General features: G+C 38.0%; 1 protein-coding gene across 3 annotated transcripts in view; it reads right to left on the bottom strand.

The window, feature by feature from the left end:
* The window catches only part of si:ch211-207d6.2 (sickle tail protein), a 115,745-nt gene that overhangs the window by 29,857 nt on the left and 59,404 nt on the right, over positions 1-26,484 (bottom strand). For all 3 annotated transcript variants that reach the window (XM_044368571.1, XM_044368572.1, XM_044368574.1), the window contains 8 exons: positions 24,480-24,573; positions 14,559-14,847; positions 11,077-11,353; positions 6,968-7,285; positions 5,577-5,681; positions 4,498-4,532; positions 3,490-3,659; positions 1,251-1,426 (listed from right to left, as the gene is read on the bottom strand). In XM_044368571.1, the coding sequence (XP_044224506.1) occupies positions 1,251-1,426; positions 3,490-3,659; positions 4,498-4,532; positions 5,577-5,681; positions 6,968-7,285; positions 11,077-11,353; positions 14,559-14,847; positions 24,480-24,573 (1,464 nt within the window). The remainder of the gene's footprint in view (positions 1-1,250; positions 1,427-3,489; positions 3,660-4,497; positions 4,533-5,576; positions 5,682-6,967; positions 7,286-11,076; positions 11,354-14,558; positions 14,848-24,479; positions 24,574-26,484) is intronic.

Below are 26,484 nucleotides of genomic sequence, written 5' to 3'. Positions count from 1 at the left end.
CATAATTTAAATCAAGATAAAACCAGTATTTTGTTATTATTCAACAACTACAACTCTGATGAGCTTCAATATGGTCAGAGAACCTCAGTGTTATGTTTCAGCATTTCAGTAAGAGTGCTGAAAGATGTTCTTCATACAAAAACACAAAGAAGCCAACACTTCAGCTCTCAATAGATATTAAACATTTATTTATTTATAATCCCATCATTTCCTGTAGAAAAGTGCACTAATGAAGTTAATTCTTTCTAGATGTGTTGGCATTTTGCTAGTGATGTACTGTATGTGATTTGTATTGCTGTGCTGAGAGATAATTGTATTATATTCTGAATGAAGAGCCAGTAACTCCTACTCATTGTGTTTGATAAATGCCAGGCTTCCACTGTGCTATGAACCAACTGATCCTCATGCTAATATGAGAATGAGTCCTGATCTCTCTGGAAACTCACATCATAGCAGATCAAATCATTTCCCTCTACCCTGACTCTATTCTTAACAATATGTTTCTTCACATTTTCTCTGGGCCTAAAGATGTTGCTGTGCTGTGTCTTGCGTGCTACCAATGATTTGACTTCAGCTGCAGTCCTATCATTACAGGCATGATGTCAGTGCAAATGTGCCAATGTTGAAAAGGCTAAATCACCACTTCCAAAAATACACAATCACAATCACACACTAATGGACGGTCCAATCTGTGCTCTAACTTCAAGCACATTTTACTGCTGGCATCCTATATTTACATGGAACGGATGTTTTCAAATGCATTCCCAAAATAGCTGGGATGAAAGCTTTGTACTGTGTGAAATATTTGGTCCCAGTACAAAACGGACTTGTGGAAAACCTACTGGTAACCAACTTGACAACCAAAGAGACAATATCCAAAAGGGACCCAAAGACAGTCAGACCTGATCCTAGATGTACTAAAATAGTGTTGTCATAACAAAAAAAAATATCTCAACATTTCAGGGAAATGGAGGATTTCGCAACCTGTCACTTACTTTCAGATTTGTTGGAAATACTGATGCATTGATGTGAACATCAACTCTTATTTTGAAATTTAGGCCTACAGTATAGGATTCCATGTGGTGACAACATATATAGTATTTACTTCACTATCACCTTTGTTTTGTCGGACATTAAAAATACAGTAAGACCTTTAGTAACATTTTAAATGTTGGTATGATTCTTTTTTTCTGACTAAGCCAGGCAAAACAACAACAACTGAATTCAGACAGCAGTAGAAACTGTATTACCTGAGCTGTGTGAGGATTCTCTCCTCTGTAGCCAGGTAGTGGATCCTCTCCTCCTCCATCTCAGCTCTCCATCTGTATGCTGCCTCCTCAGACTGAGCCAACCGATCGCACATTAACACCACCAGCTCCTGACCTGCCATCCGCAGCATTGAACCCACGGCCTCCTGGCTTGACAGCTAGAACACAATGGACTCAGAAATTAGGATACAACAATGATACTTTTTTCTTAGCTTGTCTTGAAGCTTACAGCCAGAGCTGGTTGGTTTGTCTGTCCCGCCAACCCTTTGATCCAAGATATTTCAACAATTACAGGTTAAAACATTTGGTGTACATATTGTTGTTCGGTTACATATCATTATTTTTATGGTCCCCAAAGGATGGGTCATATATTTTTTGGTCATCCCCTGACCTTTCTGTAGCAATGCAGTCTGTTCAGACATTTGCTCAAAGGTAATATAATAAAAATAAATTTCCATATGTTGTTAAAATGAAACACAATCCAGTCAGTGCCTAAAGAGAAGACATTGTAGCCTACATCAGTTACCAAAAATGACTAGTTTATATCGTTAGATTAAGTTTTATTTCATGCACTTGCAACTAATCCTACAGTGAAGTATAGGAACTAACCTTAAGAGCAGCTTTCAGGTGATCACATGATTGATCACATACATGCAGAGACAGAGACAAGGATTTACTCTGAATCTGCCACACTGGTATATACAGTGCTGCTTGAAAGTTTGTGAACCCTTTAGAATTTGCTCTATTTCTGCATAAATATGACCTAAAACGTGATCAGATTTCCATTCAAGTCCTAAAACTAGATAAAAAGACATCAGTTAAACAAACGAGACAAAAACCTTACACTTGTTCATTTATTTATTACAAATGGAGGACATTCAACACCATTGTTGCCCTCTCCAGGAGTGGTGGAACAACAAAGATCACACCAAGAGTAGGCGTGCAATAGTCTGGGAGGCCACAACGGACCCCAGGGTAACGTCTAGGAAACTAAAGGTCTTTCTTGCAGTGGCTACAGTCAATGTTAATGAGTCCACCATCAGGAGAACATTGAACATCAATGGTGTGCATGGCAGAGTTGCAAGGAAAAAAGCCACTTCTCTCCAAAAAGAACATTGCTGCAGTCTACGGTTCGCTCAAGACCACATGGATAAGCCAGAAGGTGATTAGAACAATGTTCTGTGGATGGATGAGACCAAAATTGAACTTTTTGGCTTGAATGAGAAGCGTTATGTTTAGCAACGAGCAAACACTGCATTCCAGCATAAGAACCTTATCCTATCTGTGAAACAAGGTAGTGGTAGTATTATGGTTTGGGCTGCTTTGCCTCTGAACCAGGACAGCTTGCAATCATTGATGGAGCTATGAGTTCTGAGTTGTACCAGCAAATTCTACAGGAAAATGTCAACAGAAAGTGGGTCATGCAGTAAGATGACGACACTAAATGACAAGTCGTTCTACCAAAGAATGGTTAAAGCAGAAGAAAGATAATGTTTTGGAATGGCTGAGTCAAAGTCCTGACCTTAATCCTAAAGAAATGCTGTGGAAGGACCTGAAGCATGTAGTTCATGCAAAGAAGTCCACAACATCCCTGAGTTGAGACTATTCTGTAAGGAGGAATGGGCTAAAATTCCTCCAAGCCGATGTGCAGAGCTGATAAACAGTTACCGGAAATGTTTGGTTTTGTCTCATTCATTTAATTGGGTTCACTTTGTCTAGTTTTAGGACTTGTCTAAATATCTGATCATGTTTTAGGTCAGATTTATGCAGAAATACAGAAAATGCCTTCACAAACTTTCATGCAGCACTGTATATTTATATATATGTATAGATTTTTTAATAAACCACTGTATTATTATGTACTTTTCTTGTTATAACATACTGGCATATTATATTATATATATAACATATATCATAGTACCATGTATACTGTTTATTCTGTTATTTAATACAATGCTGATGCTATCTATCTATCTATCTATCTATCTATCTATGCATCTATCTAGTGTAATAATGAAAAAGTTAATGACATAAGATAAAAATGTTGCTGCTATAACAAGAGAGGTCTCTTGTTATGTGTAGCAATAATGAGAAAAATGTCATTACAACATTAAAGATATCTTGTTAATATAAATAATATGAAAATGACCGCGTTAAAACAAGAAAATAGTCTTGTTATAATGAAAAACTGAGCGAACTGAGCAGTTGACGGATCAGTTACCTGTAACTGTCGGAGTTGGTTGAGTTGCAGTCGCAGCTCAGACACATTTCTCTTAGCTAAAACCAAGCTCTGCTGCAGCCCACCGTCAGAGGGCATGGCCTCAAGAGCCAGTAGGGCGGGGCTAGAGCTGTCAATCAAAGCAGTCAGGTTCTGGGACTCAGACAGCACACCTAAAGGTCAAAGAAAGGTAACAGTCATTATGTTTTGAATATTAAAAAATCTCCTGTAAAGGATAAGGCTTTTTTAAATTTTCTATATTTTTCTTATTGTCAACAAATCTAATGTGCAGAACCAAACCAACAATGGACTGATCTACTTACAAGTATTGTGTGTGTATCAAAGCCTGATATATCTTATTCCTCTGTGCCGTAGACTTCTGTTGTTGTTTAAAACTATTACAAACACATCAATGAGCCACACTGCTGCACTGGTTGCTACATGTCACAACTTTGCACAGTACATTGTACGTGGTAAAGAACTACAAAGTCAAGAGCTTATGATATGTAGCACTACAGGTTAGTTCCTGTGCATGCTCAGTGGTGTCTGCCTTACACAGAACTACTCTCATGAGACTGAAAACATGACCCCTGTTATTAGTATTTGGAGCCGTTTCTTTGCAGTGAAGGAAAATGCCACCCAGTGCAGCGGTGTGGCCCACTGACATGTTTTTAATAGTTTCTGGACAACAACGGAGGTCTATGGCACAGAGGAATAAAATATGTTAGACGTCAGATACACACAGAATGCTTTGGTCATTGTTGGTTTGGCTCTGCACATGAGGTTTGTTGACAATAAGAAAAATATAGAAAATTGCCAAGCTTATCCTTCAGAAAAACATTTTTACATACATCAGAAATATTATATTTATTGCGTGTATCTAGAAGATACTAATGATTTCCAAATAATTCAGTATTACTATGCTGAGCTGGCATCTTAGCTGGTGAAGAGTAAAGTACTCCATTGGTCATGTCCTATTGGCTAATATACTCATGAAAAAAGAAAACTCACCAGGTCTGCTTTTGAGTTTCCGTCCGCCATTCTCACTACAAAAACACACAGCTGGTTAGTAAATATATCCAACAAGCCTTGTCTAGCCAGGGGTTATACAGGCATGAAATGAATGTGCATACAGAACTTTTAAGTCTTACTATTTTGTATGACAATGTATTTTTGTCAGAGCAGGTACATGTTATAATCCTGAATAACTCAGAGGGACTACATAACAAAACAAAAACAGTGTGATAGCTTCTACTTACACATGATTTCAGTTCTGGTGTAACATTGGAATAGTATTTTGCCTACAGGAAATGACTAATCCAGATTCATAGCTACAGTGTCTCTTATCACCTCTTGACATCAGTACTGAAAGTGTTTAAGGTCCAGTTCATCTCATACAGTCAGCTCTCACTAACACTTGGACCCACTGACATACTTGGAAAACAGAAACTTTCAACCAAAAGCAGAAATCATTTAATCATTTATTCTCTAATTATTGTATAAAATATCTGATTTGCATTCTGTGTGTGAACAGTTTGGGTGTGTTTTCTTAAATTTCAGTTTGGATACGGGTGCCAGTATGATACTTGAGTCTGTACTGATACCAAAATAACACTTTTGTCATCAACATGTTTTTTGACAAACCCTTATTTTTCAGTTAAACTCCTCCATTCATAGATTCTGGATTTTTAATGAGGGAGAAGGAGGAGATGTCATTTTAAGAATTTTTAAAAAACATACTGGACACAAATTATTATTCAAAACATTTCTGGAGGGGACCTTTAACAAAATATGCCAACTTCCCAGTGCATCAGTTTTTAATGTTGTCTTAATACAAGCTGCAGTAAATTTATAGTCAACATATTTTGGTCAGTTCTAAGAAAGTAGAGGTTTGATACCCAGCCCTGCTGGGGGTTTGTCTCATTGCATTGTTGCTTTCCTGACTCATTCCAGCAATGCTACTGTGTACCAAATGATCAGAAATCCTGTTGGTGAGTGGAATGTTTTTATAACCAGCTGGAATGATGGGCAAAACTGCTGGAGCTTTAAGTTGCCATTGGCTTAAGATGAGAAAGGAAGATGTTACAGACCTGACAGGGTCCTTAACTCCTGGAGTATCTGATCCCATAGACAGAGCATGGTGCACCAGTCCTGCTAGACTGGCTATCTGCTCCTCCATGGCTTTCATTCTCTCACTGCAACATATAAATATACAGTATGTGACCATCACAACAGCTTCCCAGTGTGCATGCATCCTAATATGATAGTGGGCTAACAGCTACTGCTTTTGCTCAAATGTAGCTTTGTCACAATTGAAAAAATGACACCCTAGCAGTAAAACACAGTCACTCAAATAGTGGTAAATGCAGTACTTCTCTCCAGTTAAAATTAACAATACAGTAATAATTGATGTCAAAGTATCTGGCATGGATACATAAGATGTATGTGTCCGCTAGGTCCCTTAGATCCTCTGGCTCAAACCTCTTAATTGTTCCTGAGGTCAGAACTAAAAGGCTTGGAGAGGTAGACTTTGTTAATTATGCCCCAAAACTCTGGAACAGTCTAACTGAGGGTCTAAGAGGCTCTAAATCTGTTGACACTTTCAAATGAAATCTTAAGACACATCTTTTTACCATTGCTTTCTCCTGAAGTGTTTATACCTGGCAGCTGTTTCATCTTGTTTCATCCTGTCATTTCAACTAATCTTATCTCATTTTTTTATTTTCCTTGTTTTTTGTTGTTTAGTCATACATGTTGTGACTATTTGCTTTTATGTTAAGCACTTTGTGCTGCATTTTATGCATGAATTGTAAGTACTTTTGTAAGAACAACCACCAGTACCACCATTCCACTTACTTTCTTGCCTGTTACATTTAATGTTTAGTATAAAGAGTCATTACAAGAGCTTTTTCACACTAAAACTGAAACATATGACAGACGATGTTAAATCAAAAAATTTGGGGGGCCCCATTAGGTTAGACGCCTATCACATAACTACAACGTCCACAATTCTGGCAAAAAAGGCAAAAATGTTGCCTTGGTGTTGCAAAAAAATTAATCCAGAAATAGCAATTTGGGAAATTCTTGGCATAGCTGAAGCTAAGGTCATGGTTGATTGTTTGAAGATGCACTGTATAATTTTGGGCTGTCACAGACAAAAGTTGACAATAGTTAGAGAAATTTCATGAAATCTTTGATCATCAGTCAAAAAGAGATAGATCGCACTGTGAGACACGCTCACTGCTGGCCAGTAGAGACCAAAGACAACCTGCTTCTAAATTCTGACAATGTCAGAAATTGAGGATCAAGTTCTCACCACATGAGTGCTGCTATGATCCATGACTACAAACCAACCAATCATGCAATGACCTGTAAGATTGCTGTTATCATCACTGGGAGAATCAGTGGGCCCTTTCTTCATTAAGAAAACACCTAAAAAGTGCTTTGAATGAAGTAAGATGATTACTTTGTCTCTACTCACCTTTGGCTGTTGCTGGGAGACATATGATCCTGAAACAGTCTTTCAGGTTGTCCCAGAGGGCATTCCACAAACACAGACGAGGTAGAGGATGATGAGCCGCTTCCTCTGCTTCTGTTTACCATCTCTACCGTGGCCCCATTACTGTCCCGCCGCACGGACCGACGAATCGGTGACATCCTCTCCGGACACACCAGGCCCACCCCTCCAATGATCTGTCCGTCAATCATCCTGACTTCATTCACTCTGTGAGGGGAGGAGGGCGGGGTTTTGGTTCCCAATGGAGGAAGCTGGCTGTCACCATACTTTCTGCTTTTCTGTCTGGTAGAAAAACAGATGGAACAACAGATGAATTAATACACAGTTTGTCACTATGGTGGGTCCCCTCATGGAAAAACACTACTGGCAAAATGTTTTCTGCTCATGAACTTGAATATTAGTTGATTTATGCAATCCTGCATTCTTCCCTCAAGAGAAGAGTTATATGTGGGAAATACCCTGATGTTAGCATAACAAAAAGATCAGGGATTGAATCAAAAAAGCCTTCCAAAGTTAAAAAAAAATCACATGTCATGCTGCAGTTACTACAGTCACTGATGTGTTTTTATTGTTTGATGTGTTATTGAAGATGAGTCTTATCACTCACCAGCCCTCTTGATCTCCTATCAATTAGTGCCACTTGTTTTACTGATTTTTCCCCTACTGCAGTCATCAGTCAGCAGTGATCAATTCTGTGTAGCAGCTTACTGTATACATTTCCATTCCCTACTCTTACTCCCATATTCTGCACACTTAAACAGAAACTCCTTAAAACACATACTTGTACATGCATGAGCCCACACTCTTCCTCTATTGTATCTACAAAACTCTCATTGCATTCTTTTAGATAAGGACAAATGCAATTTGACTGTTAAGAACCTATTCTATTATGCTGCTTATATTGCACTACTACTGCAGTTATAGCCAGTAATACACAGTAATAACAGTAATAACGGTAGTAACTGACTAGCTGAGTTCTAAGTCAAAGTCATTGGTGATTGCTTGCTCTCAACAGCATTGATCTGTTTGCTAAACAGATAAGTTATAACAAAGCCGAAACAGAATCTGCAGATATTTTTTTTTTACAGTTTTCAGCAGTGATCCAGAATGAAAATCTGGAAAAATGAAAATTTAGCGGATTGTTTTTTACATTGTAATGTGATGGACAACATTAATTTAAGCTAAAAGATCGTTTCTGAGCAAAAATAAGCACACACAATATATTTAAACAACCCAAAATGACCTCAAGCAGACTGAAAGAAAAATTTAGTAGATTTTCATAGAACCTTTGAATTTGAGATTTTATTTCATCATTAACAGTACAAAACAAAGTGTGAACATTTGTTGGAAAAGTCAACCAGCATAAAATGTAGGACACATGGCCACTAAAATGCAAGGTTCAATGTGGAGCAGAGAGAGCAAAAATTAATTTGCAAAACCATTTACCTTTAATCATCTCCCAATAATTACCACTTCACATAAACAAACTAATATATCAATAACTGGTTCACCAAATATCTTTCAAGAACCATTAAAGATGGCAAAGGCAAACACATGACACTTAAACATAAAACTTTCTTAGATGCTCTTAAATAATGCATTTGCTTAAAATTTAAAACCAGACTTGGGAGTATCAACACACCCACCTGGCAACTCTCATCCTGGGCAACTCCGGAAAAGAAGAGAGCCCAGCCCTTCTCCAGGACTTTGGTCCAGACCTTGTGCTGTGCATAAAGGCAAGCCCAACTTTATCTAATCAGTAGCACTCCACCTCCTGCACTAGCTCTGGCTCCTTCCCCACTAGGGAGGAGACACTCCATGTCCCTAGAACCAGTTCATGATGCCTGGGATCAGCATGTCCAGGTCCCTGCCCCTGCCTGCTACCCTTTTGGCAATGCACCTGACCCCTGTCTTTATCAGCTCCAGCTCATGTGGGACCTATTGCCTTGGGAGACCCTACCAGGGGTTACAGCCCCAAACAACACAGCTCCCGGGGTTACAGGGACACCAAACCTCTCCACCACAATAAGGTGACAATTCTCAGAGGAGCAAATTTTATATATGAAGGCATGTTAATATCTTTCAAAAAAGGCAACTTAACTACTTAACACTCACCATCAAAACAAAACCCATGCCGGTTGACCGACAAAAAAACAAACACAACACACAAAAAAACAGCGAAACAGGAAGTATTTGCCAGTGAGTTAGTGTGTGTGTGTGTGTGTGACAGAGAGAGAGAGAGAGAAATATTTCTAGCCTTATGTACAATTTATGACATTAATAAATATAATAATATATTACAATAGGTGTGATTCTCCTGTGTTTCTGATTGTGACTGCCTGCCAATATAGGCCGCAATACTGAATTTTATTCACGATTTCTACATAAAAGATATTGCTTAATGTAGTATATTAGCCATTAAGAATACCAAAGACAGTTCTTCTTTTTAAGTTAAGGCAAAATTGAAAAATTAAATTCATTGTCTGCAATATAAGTGCACAATTATGTGATCATCTTCATGATTGAAAGCATGATTTGTTCTCTTAGAGCTGTAATAATCAAAATTGTACCAGAATCTATGTTTTTTTGGTTCGGTCTAGACAGGCATAGTTGTCTTATGCTCAGTACTTTGAATAAAAAATGGTATTGGTAGAAAAATAAAATGATCATAAATACAACATAAGCCTCTTTCACTATAGGTTCCAATTACAGCAAGTTTATAACTGGACCCAGGTAAGGTGGCTGCCATATGGTTCCATCTCAGAATGGCAAGTCACTATGCCACATCACATCTAGTGTTTTATATCTATGCCTCCAGTGCACATACACTTAGAATGGACTTAATATCTAAGGGATAACCAACGAGTAGGTGTACGTTAAATGGTTTAAAGGCACAACATGTAGGTGAAGAACCACCCTCCACTTCTTCACCTCCATGTCATGCCTTTAAACCGTTTAACGCACACCTACAAGTTGATTATCCTGCTTATACCATGGTCATCTGCCAACAATATAAAATAAAAACATTCACAAAGTTCTGGTGAAAGTTTTGCTCTCAAAATCAAAAGGTTATGAAGCAAGAGTTTACCATTGTCATGACAACTTGCCACACTGCACTCACTGCCAGCCTGAACCGAGGCATAACATTCACATAAGGTGTCTTTAAGCATAACCGCAGAATATGTCTTCAAATTAGTGTTCTTTTGTGTTTGGTAGAGAAAGTTTCTCAGTATATTAACTGCCCATTTTGTTGTCTTGTTTGTATTAATCTCATCCTTCTCTTCCTCTATCCCTTTAAGCTCATCAGGTGTCAATTCCTTGTGCCATTTTTTGCTTGGTTTCTTTCTTTTTGTTCTTCATTTCTTTTTCCTCTGCTGTGTCCCATTCGTTAAAACTTCATAATGAGTACGTTTTGACAGTTGTGCTCTAATGTTGCTATGGTTACAGGTTGGGTAGCGGATGAATTTAGAACGGTGATTAAACTTGAGCCAAACTACCTGTGCAATAAAAGGTTTTAACACACACCTGCTGGACAATCATTCACCCAGAACATGGTATAACAAAAAAATATATATATTGGCATATTCATAGATTCTAGATATTTACATGAGGGAGAAGGAAAAGATGTCATTTTCCAAATCAGTCAAATATTATTTGTCAAAGCAGAATATTTTTACATGTCTTAAAACATGTCTGGAGGGGATATTTGTGTAATGTGTGAAGAGTTTGTCTGATACATTACATAACAATGAAACTGTTTATTCATTTAGCATCATTTGTATGTATTTTATATGGTCTTGTATAACTTTGCATGTATCGATATCAGAGAACATATTCTTATTGATATCATGATATTGATTTGATCCATATTGCCCTTGTTTGACAAAAAAGAAAAGCAATATTAGAAGAGTTACAGTAATATACTGCAGTTGCTATGGTAGCAGGCTGATGCAGGTTCATGACCTGTGTCAACCTCTTTAAGTGCAACTACAGCTGGTCTGGGTTATGTGACTGGTTTTGAAGAAAGGCATTATATATGTATGTGTATTTGGGTTTTAAATCAGCGTGTGTACCTGTGGAGGGAGAGGGTCTGGTGCTCCATGCTCTCCCCATATCCCATCAGGGGTTTAATGGAGGCCCGGAACTGCTGCAGTCCCCCAGGTATCCCTGCGACTCCAGCATCCACCATGTCAGCAGTGAGGGAGGGGGGAGCGCTGCACTGGGAGGCAGTGATGCTGAGGCGACCTCCTCCTCCATCCTGGAGGGAGGAGCAGTAGGAGTCTGGGTAATGTGATCTTCCTTCACCACGCACCACCAGGGCCATGCTCTTACTGCTGCCAACATCTTCATCTGACACATACACACACACACACACGCACGTCACATAAGATAGATACAGAGATAAAGGCTTGTTATTTAATTTCACTGTCCTTGTGACATCTTTCTGGTTCTTTATCTTCTTCAGTCAAATATATAAATAATCTTTATTTAATATGTAAAATCTGCGATTAATAGACTAAGATCTAATTTTCAAGTGAGACCTGACTATATAAATTAACTATGCACATGACTACATATTCCAAAAAACATGTGGCATAGTGAAGAACAGTATTATAGGTTGGAACATGGTAAAAACAGCAGGACATATAAAAACAAATCTATAATCAATAATTAATAATGTACCATAAAAAGAAGAATTATAAAAAATGCTAAGAAATTACAGTTTTTATGATTGGTTCCATGCATGGTTCAACACTTAGTCCATATATCTTCAACTCTACCAACACACTACTGGACACAACAGCTCATTTTACACACAAAAACAAATCCTTCCAGCAGACACAAATACAACAACTCATAGAGATAAAACACTATCAACAGGTAGTACATCATCTTTTTATGGCAATCAGTTAAGTTACATCACTCTTTTAATGTGTATATGTAGTTTTTTAATGGTTGATGTGTAGAAATTAGTATATTGTGTAAATACAGTCAGATGTGTAGCTCTCTGTAGAACGTACTACAGTGTATCTACAAGAACCAGTCATAGAAATGCAGCAGGAAAGCTTTCAGTGGACTTTATTTCTGACAGCACGTCTTGTTTTTTGGTTGAATATAGATGTATTTCAGTGTTTATGATCCATATGAATACATATTAGTGTTTGAACATAAACTGAAGAGTTTGGTAGTGAGGATGTAAATGTTTAAAATGTGCTGCAGATCCATAGAGTTTTGTTGCTTATTTTTGTTTAAGTGAGAGAAGTATTCAGGACAGTTGAAGGCTGTAGTCACTGAATACCTTTTGTGCGAAAGCAATGCAAATGTGTCACAGTTTGGTCCATAATTGTTGCTGTTGTGTTGATTGTGTGAAGAGTTTTGAAGATGTGTACTCAGTATTGGACCGTGCAGGTAACCAATTGTTAAAAGACTGTAATACATACAGGAGTGGACAGTAACCAAGTACATTTACTTGAGTATTGTACTTACGTATATTTTTCAAGTATCTGTACTTTACTTGAGTATTAATTTTTTTGGAAATGTATGACTTTTACTCCACAACATTTGACAGACAAATATTGTACTCTTGACTCCACAACATTTCTATGAAGGTTCCTGTTAATCATTACTTTGAAGCAAAGCTTTGAAGTCAGTAGATGAATTTTCCTGCCTCTTCTAAAATGTGATAGGCCATATGCTGTGTCTGTCACAGGAGAACAACCAATCACAGTAAACTTCTCCTATGCTGTCAGTCAAGTGCTTTTTAAACAGTTCAAATTCAATTGGCGGTGATAAACATGGCTATGGCAGATGAAGATGACGATTCCTCACCAGAGCACCCTGAAGTCCATGTTTCAGATTTTTTAAATGCTGTTGAGCAATTATAAAGCTAGAGGAGTGTAACTGGGAAAACAACAATGGCTGTCTTTTGTTGATTCAACTGTGTTTCTACAGACATTTCTATAAGCTTTGTAGTATTTTCTATAAGCTTTTTATTCTACAGGTTCTACAGGCAGGTCATTGCATTCAGTAGGTTGTTTCAGAGTCATTAGGTTCTGTAAATGCATTGTGACAACAATATAACAATGCCTTGACATTAAAAAGAAAATGTATTTTTGAATACTTAAGTATTTTTAAAAGCAAGTTCTCCAGTACTTTCACTCAAGTAAAATTTTGACTGAACAACTTTCACTTGTATTGGAGTAATGTTTGACCAGGAGTATCTGTACTTTGACTCAAGTAATGTACTTGTATACTTTGTCCACCACTGAATACATTATAGTAAAAGTGAGTAAATTCAAAACAAGTACATTTAAAAACACAGAGATTTAAAATCCTGTTACTAAAAAGCCCCAGGAGTACCGTAATTTGGGTTTTCAAAGGTTGTTCGAGTAGCAAAACTAAAAGCAATCTTGAATGAGAGCAAACATGATCATCTCTGCAAATATCTTTATTTAAAAGATTGTATATATATATCTATATGTATGTATTTATAGTGTTTCTCAATGGAGAGACAAAGCTGAGGGGAGATCGCTGTGTGCATTTACGCACAGGGCACAGCAGCATAACTTCATTGATTATTTAAATCTCTGACATGCCAACAGGATCGGTCTGGATCTAATGTTAATTAATGTTCTGATTTCTTCTACACATCAAAAAAGTCAGCTGTTACACACACACACACACACAGTCCAGGTTCAGCCGGTGAAACTGTTTGGAGTAAAGCAGCCGTCCTCCTGATAAATCCTGAGATCATTATGTCAAGCAGCGCAGCAAAACTAAAAACTGCAATTATCAACTAGACGGGGCAGAGGAAACTATCCAGCAACATTTAGCTTCTGAAAAATGTTTTGAGACAGACAAGCGAAAAACAAAACATTGTCTGGTTTTGGTTTCATTTCTATTCCAATCGCTGATTTGAAGAAGACAAAGGGTTAGGAGAACAGGACAAACAGGAGGTGGACTACATTTTTTTAATTCACATGAAAAACGGAAAAACAAAATAATGGATTTCTTTATCCTGTTATCAAACAAGTTGAACACAGCTTTGGACCAGGAGGCTGCAATGCACTTCCCATGCCTAGTCTGCAGCAAAATAGAGGAGTCAGTTGAGTGGGCGGTCCTTCACTACTAAATCAATGTGCCCACATTTAGCCCAGACCACCTCCGAATGTGGTCTGAATGAACAGATCTCAATGCGTCTTGGGTGCACTCACACCTGTACTTAGAGCTGTCCGTCTGTGATCGGATCACCCGAGACACATGTTAGTGCCAGGTGTGAACAGGGCCCATGGTCTCCTCTGACTTCAGTCCTCTAGATATGTGACAAATGTTTGGTGGTTTGATGCATAACAACAGGTGTAGGAACTGGAGCAGCATTTACTATATGACTGCTGGCATTATTTCAGTTCATTTAATTTATGACTCTCATAAATTACTTGTGTTGAATTAATTTAATTAGAATGTGTGTGTGTGTGTGTGTGTGTGTGTGTGTGTGTGTGTGTGTGTGTGTGTGTTGAAATCTGTGTGTTGAGATTTGACCCTGCAGGTATCTTACCAGGCTTGACATCTCTCCTCTCCAGAATGGCACTGCTGCTGGTACAGAGGGTGCTGGTTCGCCCCGCCCCTGACAACCGTTCCCGTGGTAATGTGGCACTGCCAGGATCCACCATAGCTGCTGCCCCTCGTGTGCTCCCCCCGCCATAGGCCATCCTGGAGGGAGAGGAGGGCATGGAGCGGACCATGGGTGGGGACATTGAACCCTGCAGGCTGTGCAGGGTGCTGCGGCTGGATGATGACAGGGTGTGGACTGGACTGTGGCTACCATACAACACCTCTTTGGATATCTGGCAAAAACAAACAAAAACGCGGTAAAAAAGCGATAATAAAAGCTGATGAAACTGAAAGAGATGTTGCTGCACCAGGACACTGAGAACACAAATCAGCGGGATGTTAATGCCGGACACCCACTGTTATATGAGAATCATTTTCATTACAAAACAGAAATATACACTTTTATTTGAAACCAAGCTGCATTTTAAAGTCCGACCAATACAGATTTTAGCTGACAGATACTGTGCAGTACATTGACAGTACACAGGTCGATAAGACACTGTGGTACAGAAATGACAAAGATAAGTTTTGAAAAGATGTTTTTGATTCCAGTTCAATCTGCTGACATAAATTATGACTGAAAAAAAGCTTTACTGTAGATTTAATTACACACACAGAAAGGTTAAATAAAGATTAGTCAGTGGTGGTTCATTTAATGCTCATAACAGGCTCGCCCAGGTTGCACACCACACTACATTTAATGTTTTACTGGTTGTATAGTTTAGTTATTTATAGTTTTTATAGAAGCCTATAAAATGTTTTTTTTAATAATATTTTATGTAATTGATTATGTTTGTTGTCTTTACTTGAACTAGTTTAATTTCCAGTTAAGTTTCCATTTTAAAGCTGCATTAATCAATATTTTATATAAATGGCTATGTGTTATTGTTAAGTAGTAGTGCAGCAGTAGCGGTTGATAATTAGCAGAACAGGTGGACTCAAATGCAGAGACTAAAAAGCAGGGCTGAGGAAAACCTTCTTCATTTCTGAGACTGGGCAGGCAAAAAACAAAAGCTGGCTGAGCTGAGCAGAACTGATACAAGACACAACTGAACGGGCTGAACGGAACAGAGCAAATTCCACATAACAGAACAGAGGATCCAACAAAGACTGAGCAGAAAACCAGGGCTAAAATATAAAACACAATACTCAAAATACAACCCAGCATACATGAAACTGTCCAAGAACACAGATGAACAGATAGTTATGATAGTGCCACAGGCTCACTCCAGACTCAGACTCACTCCATCGCCTTTTTAAAAAGGAAAATAATAAAACATAAGAGGTTAGCCCCCTGGTATAACTCCTAAACCTGCAAATTAAAGCAAACATCGCGGAAATTTGGCGTTCCACCAAACTAGAAGAATCTCGCTTAGTCTGGCAAGATAGTCTTAAAACATAAAGGAAGGCCCTCTGTAATGCCAGAGCCGCCTATTACTCAGCATTAATAGAAGAGAATAAAAACAGCCCTAGGTTCCTTTTCAGCTCTTTAGTCAGGCTGACAAAGAGTCATAACTCTACTGATCCATATATTCCTATAGCTCTCAGTAGTAATGACTTTATGAACTTCTTTAATGATAAAATTCTAACTTTTATCAACCTCACTGGCTCTGCATGAGGCAAGTCTACAGTAAATAATGTTTTCAACAAGGCAGACTGGAGCCATACCTCACAAAAGACAGTGGAGGAAGAGCAAAATGTAATCTCTTGATGATGCACAGAGGAAGTCAGTCCTGTAGCTTGGTATAAAACTGCACTGTTTTCAACATCCTCAGCTTTATCAGTGTTGGGCAGTCATGTATTACTGTTTCACTGATTACAGTCATGTTTTCTTCAGCAACAGTAGTGTAAGGGATTATGATTTGAAAATCAGTAATCACATTACAATTACTAATCCCAATAAGGCTCCGTTACTTGGACAATTAGGGGGAGGACCTCTTTGCTGTCTTTCTGGTATTTTGATGGAGGGTTGATATCAGTTTGGTCTCTGTGCGTTCAGTGGACAGTCTGGTCCAGCCACTGGTAAGGCTACATTCAGGAATCAGCTGTTTTAGTTCAGCTGGAGACTGTGAGAACAAAGCAGCTTCACTGAGAGGGTGAAACTTCATGCAGTCACTGCCGCTAATGTTAAACTTGCTACTGATGGTCAGTAAATACCTGCAAACTGTCGACTGGCTGCTTGTTAAACCACAACGTCTCCTTTTCTTCTTCTTCTACACGTGTTAATCACAGAAGATGGAACATGTGACTGTGGAGGCTTTGAAGCTGCTTAAAAGCAACTTTGATAAAGCTGACAGCTGTCTAATGAAAGTAAAGTAATGAGCAATGAAACTAGTTTTAGGGAGTAATATGTAATGTGTAAATTATTACATTTACAAGTTACTTGCACAACACTGGTCATATTGCACCAGACCCAGATAATGTTAAGGCATTAAACTCAGCTAAAAACAAATGTAAACCAGTCAACATCCAATGTGTGAATGGCAAGATGGAGAATATTTTTCTTTGTCTTTATTTACCTCAAACAAGGAGAATAAAATGTTTTGTTTTGTTTTTTTTTTACATCTACGTCCAGACAGAAAAAGTTTGGATTGTATGACATGGACTGACTGCACACACTTTAATGTAACATCTCAGTGCACTCTAATCCAAGTCTCATTTATGTAACAACACTTGTTTTATACTAACTGATATTAGAAATTGAGTGAAAGCACAGCAATGAACCATAAAGAGTCAGTTTGACATTGGTATAATATGTGGTGTATAGTACAAATTTGTCCCCCTTAGCTAGGTCTTTCTAAAGTTTTGCCTCTGACATTCTCTCTCTTTTCCTTTTACTTCCCTCTATTAATCATGTTAATCACAACACAAATGTGACTCAACAGCACAGAATGATTGAGTCTAATTGTATTTGGCATTCACTCTGCTCCATTCATTCCAAGCTTAAGTGAAAAGGCGAGGCAACTTTATTTGTATAGCACATTTCAACAACAAGGCAATTGAAAGTGCTTAACATAGAGCATAAAAGGCATCGAAACAGAATATAAAAGCAACACAAGTAAAAAGACATATAAAAACAATTAAGAAGTGTTAAATTTGGAGATAAAAAGAAGCCGAAAGGGAATAATAAAACAAGAGAATAAAAGTTACAGTGCAGTGTAATATATTAACCCTCAAATTTGGTTTAAAACCAAAAAGACATGTATGCTCTGAAGCTCTTCTTTCTCTCACAGAAGTTCTGATGAACAATCCAAAATATATACAGTATATATGATTGAAAAGATGACTGAATGAAATGAGACAGATATTTTAGTGTAGTGAGTTAGAGGTCATTGAAACACTGAACCTTGTAGGCATTTCAAGTTAAATTCAGTTTTACAGACCCTGTCTGTTTTATGTTGTACTTACTTTCATTATAAAAAATGTGCTTCATTAATACAACCTGTAATAGGGTAGGTATGCATGCACAATTATATATTATGTGTAATAAGGTACATTTGTGGCCAGTCACAACATTTTATTCAGAATCAACACACAGATGTTAAGTCATCTAGAAACACAAACATGTCAGTCAAGGTGAGAATGTGGCTCTACCTTCATTACATCTGATAGTGAGGAAAAAAACCACAACAGCTCTGTATGTGACTGCAACACACACACTAGCTGCACAACTTTAAATTGAAACAAATTACAACAAATTTAATATATGAGTATTTCCCGTGTTTGAATGGTAGTTTCAAATTTCAAATAAAAAGCGACAGCTCTATTGTTCACAACTGCAGCATTTCTGCATTCATCTAACATCAATGAATACAGATCTGAAATGAATCTCTCAGCTCAGTTTTAGTTTAGTTATTTGTACTATTAGTAGTTTTTTAGTGTATTATTTGTATATGTTGGAGTTGATAAGCAATTTAATAGTATTCAGACTCAATGAGTGGATTTGATACTGGATTTGCTTTTGATGAGCTTCAATCCTAAATATAATCAGGTTTGCCTTTTTCCTTAATCATGCAACACAAATTTCTACAACTTTCTATCAGAGAGCAGTTTTCTACTGCACATCCAACCACACTTAAATCTGCTATCACTATCAGTCCCACTATGTTGAGTACAGATGTTTTTTTCTGGAAAAAACAGTTTATCACTTAACAATAACAAACTTCTGAAATTCATCAGAATTTGTTGTCTATAGAACCAGCTGTACAATCACTTTGTCTAGATAAATATTGAATGAAATGATTTAAATCAGTCTAACTAAAGTGAGTGCCAAAGTTGACATAATTTAGTATAGGTAGTCATTATTGGGGTTGCACACCCAGAACCAGAAACTATTACAGTTTTTTTTAAATTGTATATTTCATAGTTGCGAGTTTGGTCGGTGCAGTGCAGCTCCTGATCCAAACCACAGAACACACACAGCTCTGTCAAATGTTCTAAATACTTAGAAAGATGCTCTCCTGTTTGTGACTTACCTCAGCATGAACACAGTCAATCCTCATGTAGCTGCTCAGCTACAGCTTGTATGACTGAGTTTGTGACATGCAAATTCATCTGTTTACTTCAAAAGGGCCTGTCATAACACATAAACTGCCACGAGTGTGAAAATCAAATATGAAATAAAGCCTGCAGTGTAACATCCAGACCAGTTACACAAGGAGAACAGACTGTCAATCAGATGATTGTTCCAGCACAAACTGAGTTAACACAGAACCCTCACAACAACTAGATCTGCTTCCAACTCTGACTCTGCTCTGACTGTCTTTCACTTCAGCTTTAAAGCTGCATCTCCTCTCCCAGCACACACACTCTCTGTAGCCTCCATACAAGTTCAATAATAACAAAACCATTGAAACACTACAAACAGTTTCCAGCCCTCTATTGTGATTAATTAAGTATTTGAGGAAGATTCTGATGTATTGTTCAAAATGTTTCTGACCAAAACCAACACTCATACTAATGGATTTCTACAGAAATGACCTTATGCACAGGAATCTACACTGTCAGCCATTAAGCATGCACACTATCTGCATGTGGAAAGTAACATGAGGGAATGAACACAACATTCCATGAGACTAATTAGACTGTCAGTGGGTCATACCCTACTGTTCACATGTATGTGAGATAAACAGAAGGCAGTGGACAGCCAGAGAACATGCAGGACGCAGTTTATGTCAGCATCTTATCTGTGAGACTAGTGCCAGAGTTAGACAGAATCAGACCTCCTAACTGACATAAACCTCCAATGATAATTAATAATAATAGCTGGCACCACAGTGATAGTGTGTAATTAAGCGTTTTGTAAACACGTCATGTTATCAGGACAGCCCTGAGAACATAAAGCATGGACTTAGTCAAACTCCTCCTTCAGCAGCATGTCACAGATACGCTGTGAGAGGCTGAGCAGATATCACTTCACATGACCTCTGGCTTTTCAGCTCTCCAGTTATCACAACATTAATATATATAATGACAGGAACATTACTTTATAAATGTACCAGTTAGTCAGTTAGTTGCTGTCCTTCATGATGAAACCAGGGTTAAATAATGTAAATATGTTTTGTTACAGTGAGCAACCTTCAGCACATTAGTGTTCATTCCCCTGTATCAAGACCATGTTCACACCAACATCTGCACAGCATGAAGAAAATACAACAACCTCATTCACTTCAGTAAGACCACTGTGTTGGCCAATCAGACAATCAGATCATTGGACAATCAGATACCTGCAAGCACACACTATTGGCAGATTACTTTGTAATGTGAGTGGTATTTGCTGTTTCCATTCTGTTTCCAGAATTGTAAAATCATCTCATTGTATTATAAACCTCTGTGCAGTGTTTAAGCCTCCAAACTCATGGATCTGTTACCCTATTGGCAAAGACAAACAAAGACAATGACTTTTTTTCAAGGTATTACATTTTAAAAATCAGGGGTAATTTTATGTTAGAAGGACTGGGCAATATATTTCAACTTAACCATTTCATATAGTCTACAGCACTGTGAGGATTAATAGACATTTTTGCTAAACTTGCCCTTCCCAGTGTTGCCACATTCATTCCACTCCTTACTCTTCCTCCATTTTTTCAAGCACAACTGATGCACTGAGCAACTGGTGGAGATTTCACTCGGATAGATTTTGTATCATTCACAGTTGAAACAGGGTGGAAAGGATATGACACAGACATAACACAGACAACCCTTAAAAGTTTGTTTTAAGGGCATGAGAGAGTCTCAAGCACTGTTACTTGTACATGATTAGAATATATTAGTTTGTCTGTATGTATAAAACAGCACTCATTAGAGTTTATCAGTATTTTGCCATTTTCTAAAGTGCACTGACTGGCCCCCAGTGACATAGCTTCTGTGATTCTTGTGCCTGTAACACAGAGAACGTCAGACAACACTGAGTGGGTTTAGGCTGGATTGTTAGAGCCGGGGGAACTGATGTTTCCCAACACGACTCTGATTAGCTCGGGGGGATGCTATAATTATACGTCAAAACAAGGTAACGTATTTGTTGCTGATTGGCCCAGAGGCAAGTGCATCATTTATGGGGTACAGCGTGTTTACTGTGGCCTTGTTGAACCTGTCTTTCCTCATATCACTCCTACATACGCTCAGACAGCCGCCCACTGCTAGAGCACAGGGTCATCTGCGGTGGAGAGCCACAGCAGTGCGCTCAGGGAACTCCTCAGTGACAGAATGTCTGATATTTATCCATGCCATTTGTCTTCCCTCCCTCATATTCTATATCCTGCTCCGACATAGTCTGCATATTGTTGCTTGTCAGTTGAAGAGCTCCTACTTTCCAGTGTGTTTTCAGGCAAATCAAGGGGATCGCCTACTCTTCTCTCAGTCCAGAATTTTACTAAGGAACAGCTGATGTTTTGGGAAATATGCTTATTTGTTTTCTTTCCAACAGTGAGTAGAGTGAGAAGATTGCATGTGTGGGCAGGACTGATACAGACAGATAGGCATGTTTCTCTATCATCATGCTTGCATTGTTTTGAAGCAGAGGCTAGTGGTCATAAATGTATATGCATAGTGAATCACAACCTGTTTTATTAGAATCAAAAATTAATATAATAAAGTAGCCGGCTGGACTCTAATGAGGGTTATTTTCTACATTTTTGTTATTGTCAACAAATCTCATGTGCAAACCAACAATGAACTGATCTACTTACAAGTATTGTGTGTGAATCCAAAGTGTGATATATCTTATCCCTGGATTGTATTAAAAACACATCAGTGAGTCACACCGCTGCACTGGGTGACATGTTCCATGTATAACCCACCACTCCATGTGTGGGAACGTGGTTCCGTTTACAGAGCTTTGCTAGCTTGTTGTGCTACATATCACAACCTGTTGACTGTAATGCAGGTCTTTGAGAAATTTATAATGTAGTACAAAGTCAACAGGTTGTGATATGTAGCACAACAAGCTAGCGAAGCTCTGTAAACGGAACCACATTTTGCGCATGCCCAGTGGCATCCGCCGTACCCGTACAAGGAACCTCACTCCCGAGGGTTACTATCTTATCGCTGTTTTTACTCTGATGAAATAGAGAAGTGAAGCATTCAATTGTGAATCAACACTCTCTGACCTGTCTCCTATATATGATACACAGTATATGTGAGAGGAAAACACTGTCTTTTTCCAGACTTGTACAGTATAAATGTTTTTTTTTGTACTATCTGTATTTTTGCAGACCTGTGCAGAAGAGGGACAACAAAGAATACAGAGCTTCAGGACTAAATCCCTCTTGAGATTCCCAGAGAGTCCCAGGGAAGAGGAGAGGAACAGTCTTTATACGTTAAACTGGCCATCAAACCTGAGAGACATTCCAGGAAGCAAATTACACAGTTACCCATGAAGTTTGGAGGACATGCAGCTCTATTCTGATCATCAGACTTGGAATGAAACCAAATGAGTACAATTCATTAAACTTAAGTAAGTGATGACCTCAAAACACTGATGCTGCTTCAGAGGGATGAGTTGGGATTGACTGGGATCACCCTGTGTGTGTGTGTGTGTGTGTGTGTGTGTGTGTGTGTGTGTGTGTGTGTGTGTGTGTGTGTGTGTGTGTGTGTGTGTATACATGTATCATAGTGTATGTCAGCCTGTCCTGTGATCACTATCAGCAGACAAGGAGGTTAAGGAGGCTTGTGAGCATCTCAGCAGCAGCTCTGCTCACACTGAGCGTTTCTCAACTGTATGCTGTGTCAGAGATTTATAAGATAGACCTCAACACCAGAGAAGACCTGTCTTTATGTTTCTTTAGTTACAGATGACGGAGCGGAAAGTCAACAGCTTCAAGAGGATAACAATGCAGTCAAAGATCAGAAGAACGATAAAATCTGCTACTTTGAACTAATTCTATTCCACAACAAAATCCAATCAAACACAAGGATTTAACTTAAGCCAGCTCAGTTATTGTTTTTTTCTTATCATTCAAAAAATCAAAATCGATGCACCAGAACCAGCTATATCGTCTTTTTTATTCCACACATTATTCTTCATCGTCAAAACCTGGTGCCTACATTACCCACTATGCAACTGTAATCATGTAGCCATTCTAATTCCAAGGGTTCATACTAATGGGGGGGTGTAATTGCAGCCCCCCTGCAAACACCAATATTATCCAACATGCTCTTGCATTATTATACTGGCCACAGGTGGTAATTACAACACTGATATACAGTGATGTCTGTAAGTAGTCAGATAAGTTTGACAAACTATTTTACCTGTAACCTGTTTAGGATTCCTAGAAAGTAGAAAGCTCCCGCCTGAAAATCACATCATTCCTCAAAGTCTCATCATTCATGTCTGAAACACAGTCTGCCACAGCTTGATTACTGTTTCTTGATTTGGTCCAGTGCTTCAATGAAAGTGATAAAAATAAAGTGGCACACTGTGCTTTACAGTGCTAATGTAAAAGACATGCATGATAGTCTGAGTTGGCTAACTGTCAGTCAGAGATCCACCTATGCTTTGTTAAATTTATTCAGAGATGGACTGGTCACACAATCACCAAAGATACTATATGAAAGGTTATTCTCTCAGTTTGCTCAACACAATTATCAAACATGATATGCAACAGAAAGAGGGTTCATGCTACCTAAAGCAAAAACAACTATGATACAGAACACAGTCATGTACAGAGCCATGGTCTGCTGGAATCAATTGTCAGTGCATATTGTTCAAGAGAATACTTAAAATAGGTTTTAAAGTTTAGTTAAAACAGTATCTCCAAACATTTCAGGAACTATAATTCAACTGTGTGTGTGTGTAAACTAGGAAAAAAATGGTGTAAGATATAAAACATAAACCTGGGTGAAAGCAGAAATCCCCTTGGCAGAGAATGAGAAATGTATTTTAATACCCTATTTTCTTGTAATTAAATGTGTCAAAGCGCAGGATGGATAAATATATAATTTAAGAAGGTCATTCAGACAAGAATTTCTGTTTATTGGTATGAAGAAGAAAAAAAATCAAGTTTGCTATGAATTCTTGAGGAACTGTGATTGATTTATAATTTTGTGTTTGGCTTAATGCTTGTTGAAAGGATGACAATTTTGTTTCTCTTCTGTATGTACTTGATTATTAATTCAATGAGGTGAGCTGTTTTGTTTGTTGTGTTTATGTGGCTATAGTATGTATGAGTGTGTATGACTGTATGACCCCAGGAAGAATAGCCAATGCTTATGCTGGTGCTAACAGGGATCCTAATAAAGAAAGAAATCTGACAGACAGACAGGAGTTGGTATGAGGTTGTTTTATACATAGTCACTATATCAACACTATAGGATACAATGAAAAATACGGAGGATGGAGAGAGAAAGAGACAGTTTGTTGACTCACCCTTCCCTCTGTGGTGGCAGGTCTGGCGTGACGGTTGAAAACATGTGCTGGGTCTTTATGATAAACCTTCAGACAGGAGTGGGATGTGATGTTTCTAGAAGGAAACAGAACACACAGAGATAATGAAATAATAAAAGTGTGTCAGGTCTACATCAGCAGAGATTTAGTTTCTGAGTTGTGTGCGAGGCAGCTGCAATCTCACGGCTGACTTTGTCTGACATAAAACGAAATGGCTGCGTCACTTCATCATATGCAGAATTATCATACAGAAGTATGTCTCAAATGATTTAACATCTAGATTCAGTTTCAGTTCATGTAAAACCGAAATCAGTGAATGATCACATGGATCAGATTGTAATATACTTTATAAAGGGGTGTTCTGTTCACTTCTTATTGCTACGCAGCATGTCATAAAATGTAGTAAAAACTCACTTTAAATAGATTTTTAATGAGTGATTGTTATTGTTTCCAGTTCGATCTTCATCATGTAATTGTCTATGTAAACAATTTTATGAATTGGACTCAGTAACCATAATTGATCAGCTGACACTTTCCAAACCAACCTTATCTCCTAGAAATGACATTAAAATAAAACAAATATGTATTGAGAGAGGTAATGCTGCACAAACTACAGTGTCCCCCAGGTCGCAAAATATTCACTGTCAACATATTTCATCTGTTTTTCTACAATATCCACTCATGGCAACTAGGGGTGTGCCCAAATACAAATACATTATTCAGCAAAGCACAAATAGTGGGTTGTATACGAATATTTGTTTCATACAAATATTTAAAAAATTATTTGTTGGGGGTGTTCCCCAGAGATAAAGCTGAACTACTGACACAAGTGAAGTGCTCCCAAGGGACTCTCCATAACCTGTTGTTCCCCTTCTCCTTTACAAAAGTTAGGTTGTAAAAAATAGGCAATAAATGAAAAGTGCAAAGCAATAATTGCCTTTGAAGTTCCTCCCTACACATTACACGGTGTGCTGTCTCTGTGTTATGGTTATATAAATAGGTAATGAGGCAATGAGTAAAGTTTTAGCTCAGTAATCAGCGTAGTCGTCTATGATCTGGGAGACTCCAGTTCAAGACCCAATGTGGGGACCTCTGGGAACACTTATTGTAACAACTTAATTTTCTAAAATTAAAAGTGTAATAAAAACAAAAACAGGATTTTTAAGCCTCTTCCCACTTTTATTCGAATACAAATACAAATAATTATGCTGCCTCAACTAATACAGATACAAATACAAATACTGGGATCTCTGCACATCCCTAATGGCAACTAAAGCATGATTTATATTTTTTATGGTCATGTTTAGGCACTCACAGCACCTTGAGAAAGTTGGGGAAATATCATGGTCTTGGTTTAAGGGAGGAGGCCTGGCATCAGTGTGTAGGAGGGTAATAGGAGGCAAACCCAGCAACTTCAGTGAGTGAAAAAAGGTGACTTATGTACACCGTGAAAAAGCACACATGTATCTCTAAAGGATGAAAAGAAAATCTAAATCAAACCTGGGTTAACTGAAGACAACTCAACTCATCAAACTTACTCACATCCTCCCCCTCTCTACTGACAAACAACAACTCCCTTAAGTAGGCCCTACAATCTACTGCGTAATCAGATTAGTCAAAACCATATTTCTCTCACAGGTGTCAGCCTCTCACACCTACAACAGGTGACATAACTGATTATGTCACCAATAATCAAAAAGCAGGTGTTTTGTTGCCACCACCCTTTAACTCCTAGGAAAGTATGGTGAGTCAGAGCAAAGAAACCTAACATTTAACGCAAGAAGCAGAGAATAAAAAAAAATGAATCAATTAATAATTTGAATTTAAACAACATTTATCTGTCTTGATTTAAGCAGAAAATGCTGATGTACAGTAACTAAAAAAAAAATAATGCTAAACACAAACAAGCCTTGGATAGTATGAGCTAGCAATGCTACAGATAAAGATGTTACACTGGCTAAACAAACAAATGATAAGCATGGTAAGA

The sequence above is a fragment of the Thunnus albacares genome, chromosome 12 (assembly GCF_914725855.1).
Source record: "Thunnus albacares chromosome 12, fThuAlb1.1, whole genome shotgun sequence".
Taxonomy (NCBI): domain Eukaryota; kingdom Metazoa; phylum Chordata; class Actinopteri; order Scombriformes; family Scombridae; genus Thunnus; species Thunnus albacares.
The sequence above is the reverse complement of the archived record's forward strand: the minus strand, read 5'-3'. Positions and strand labels throughout refer to the sequence as shown.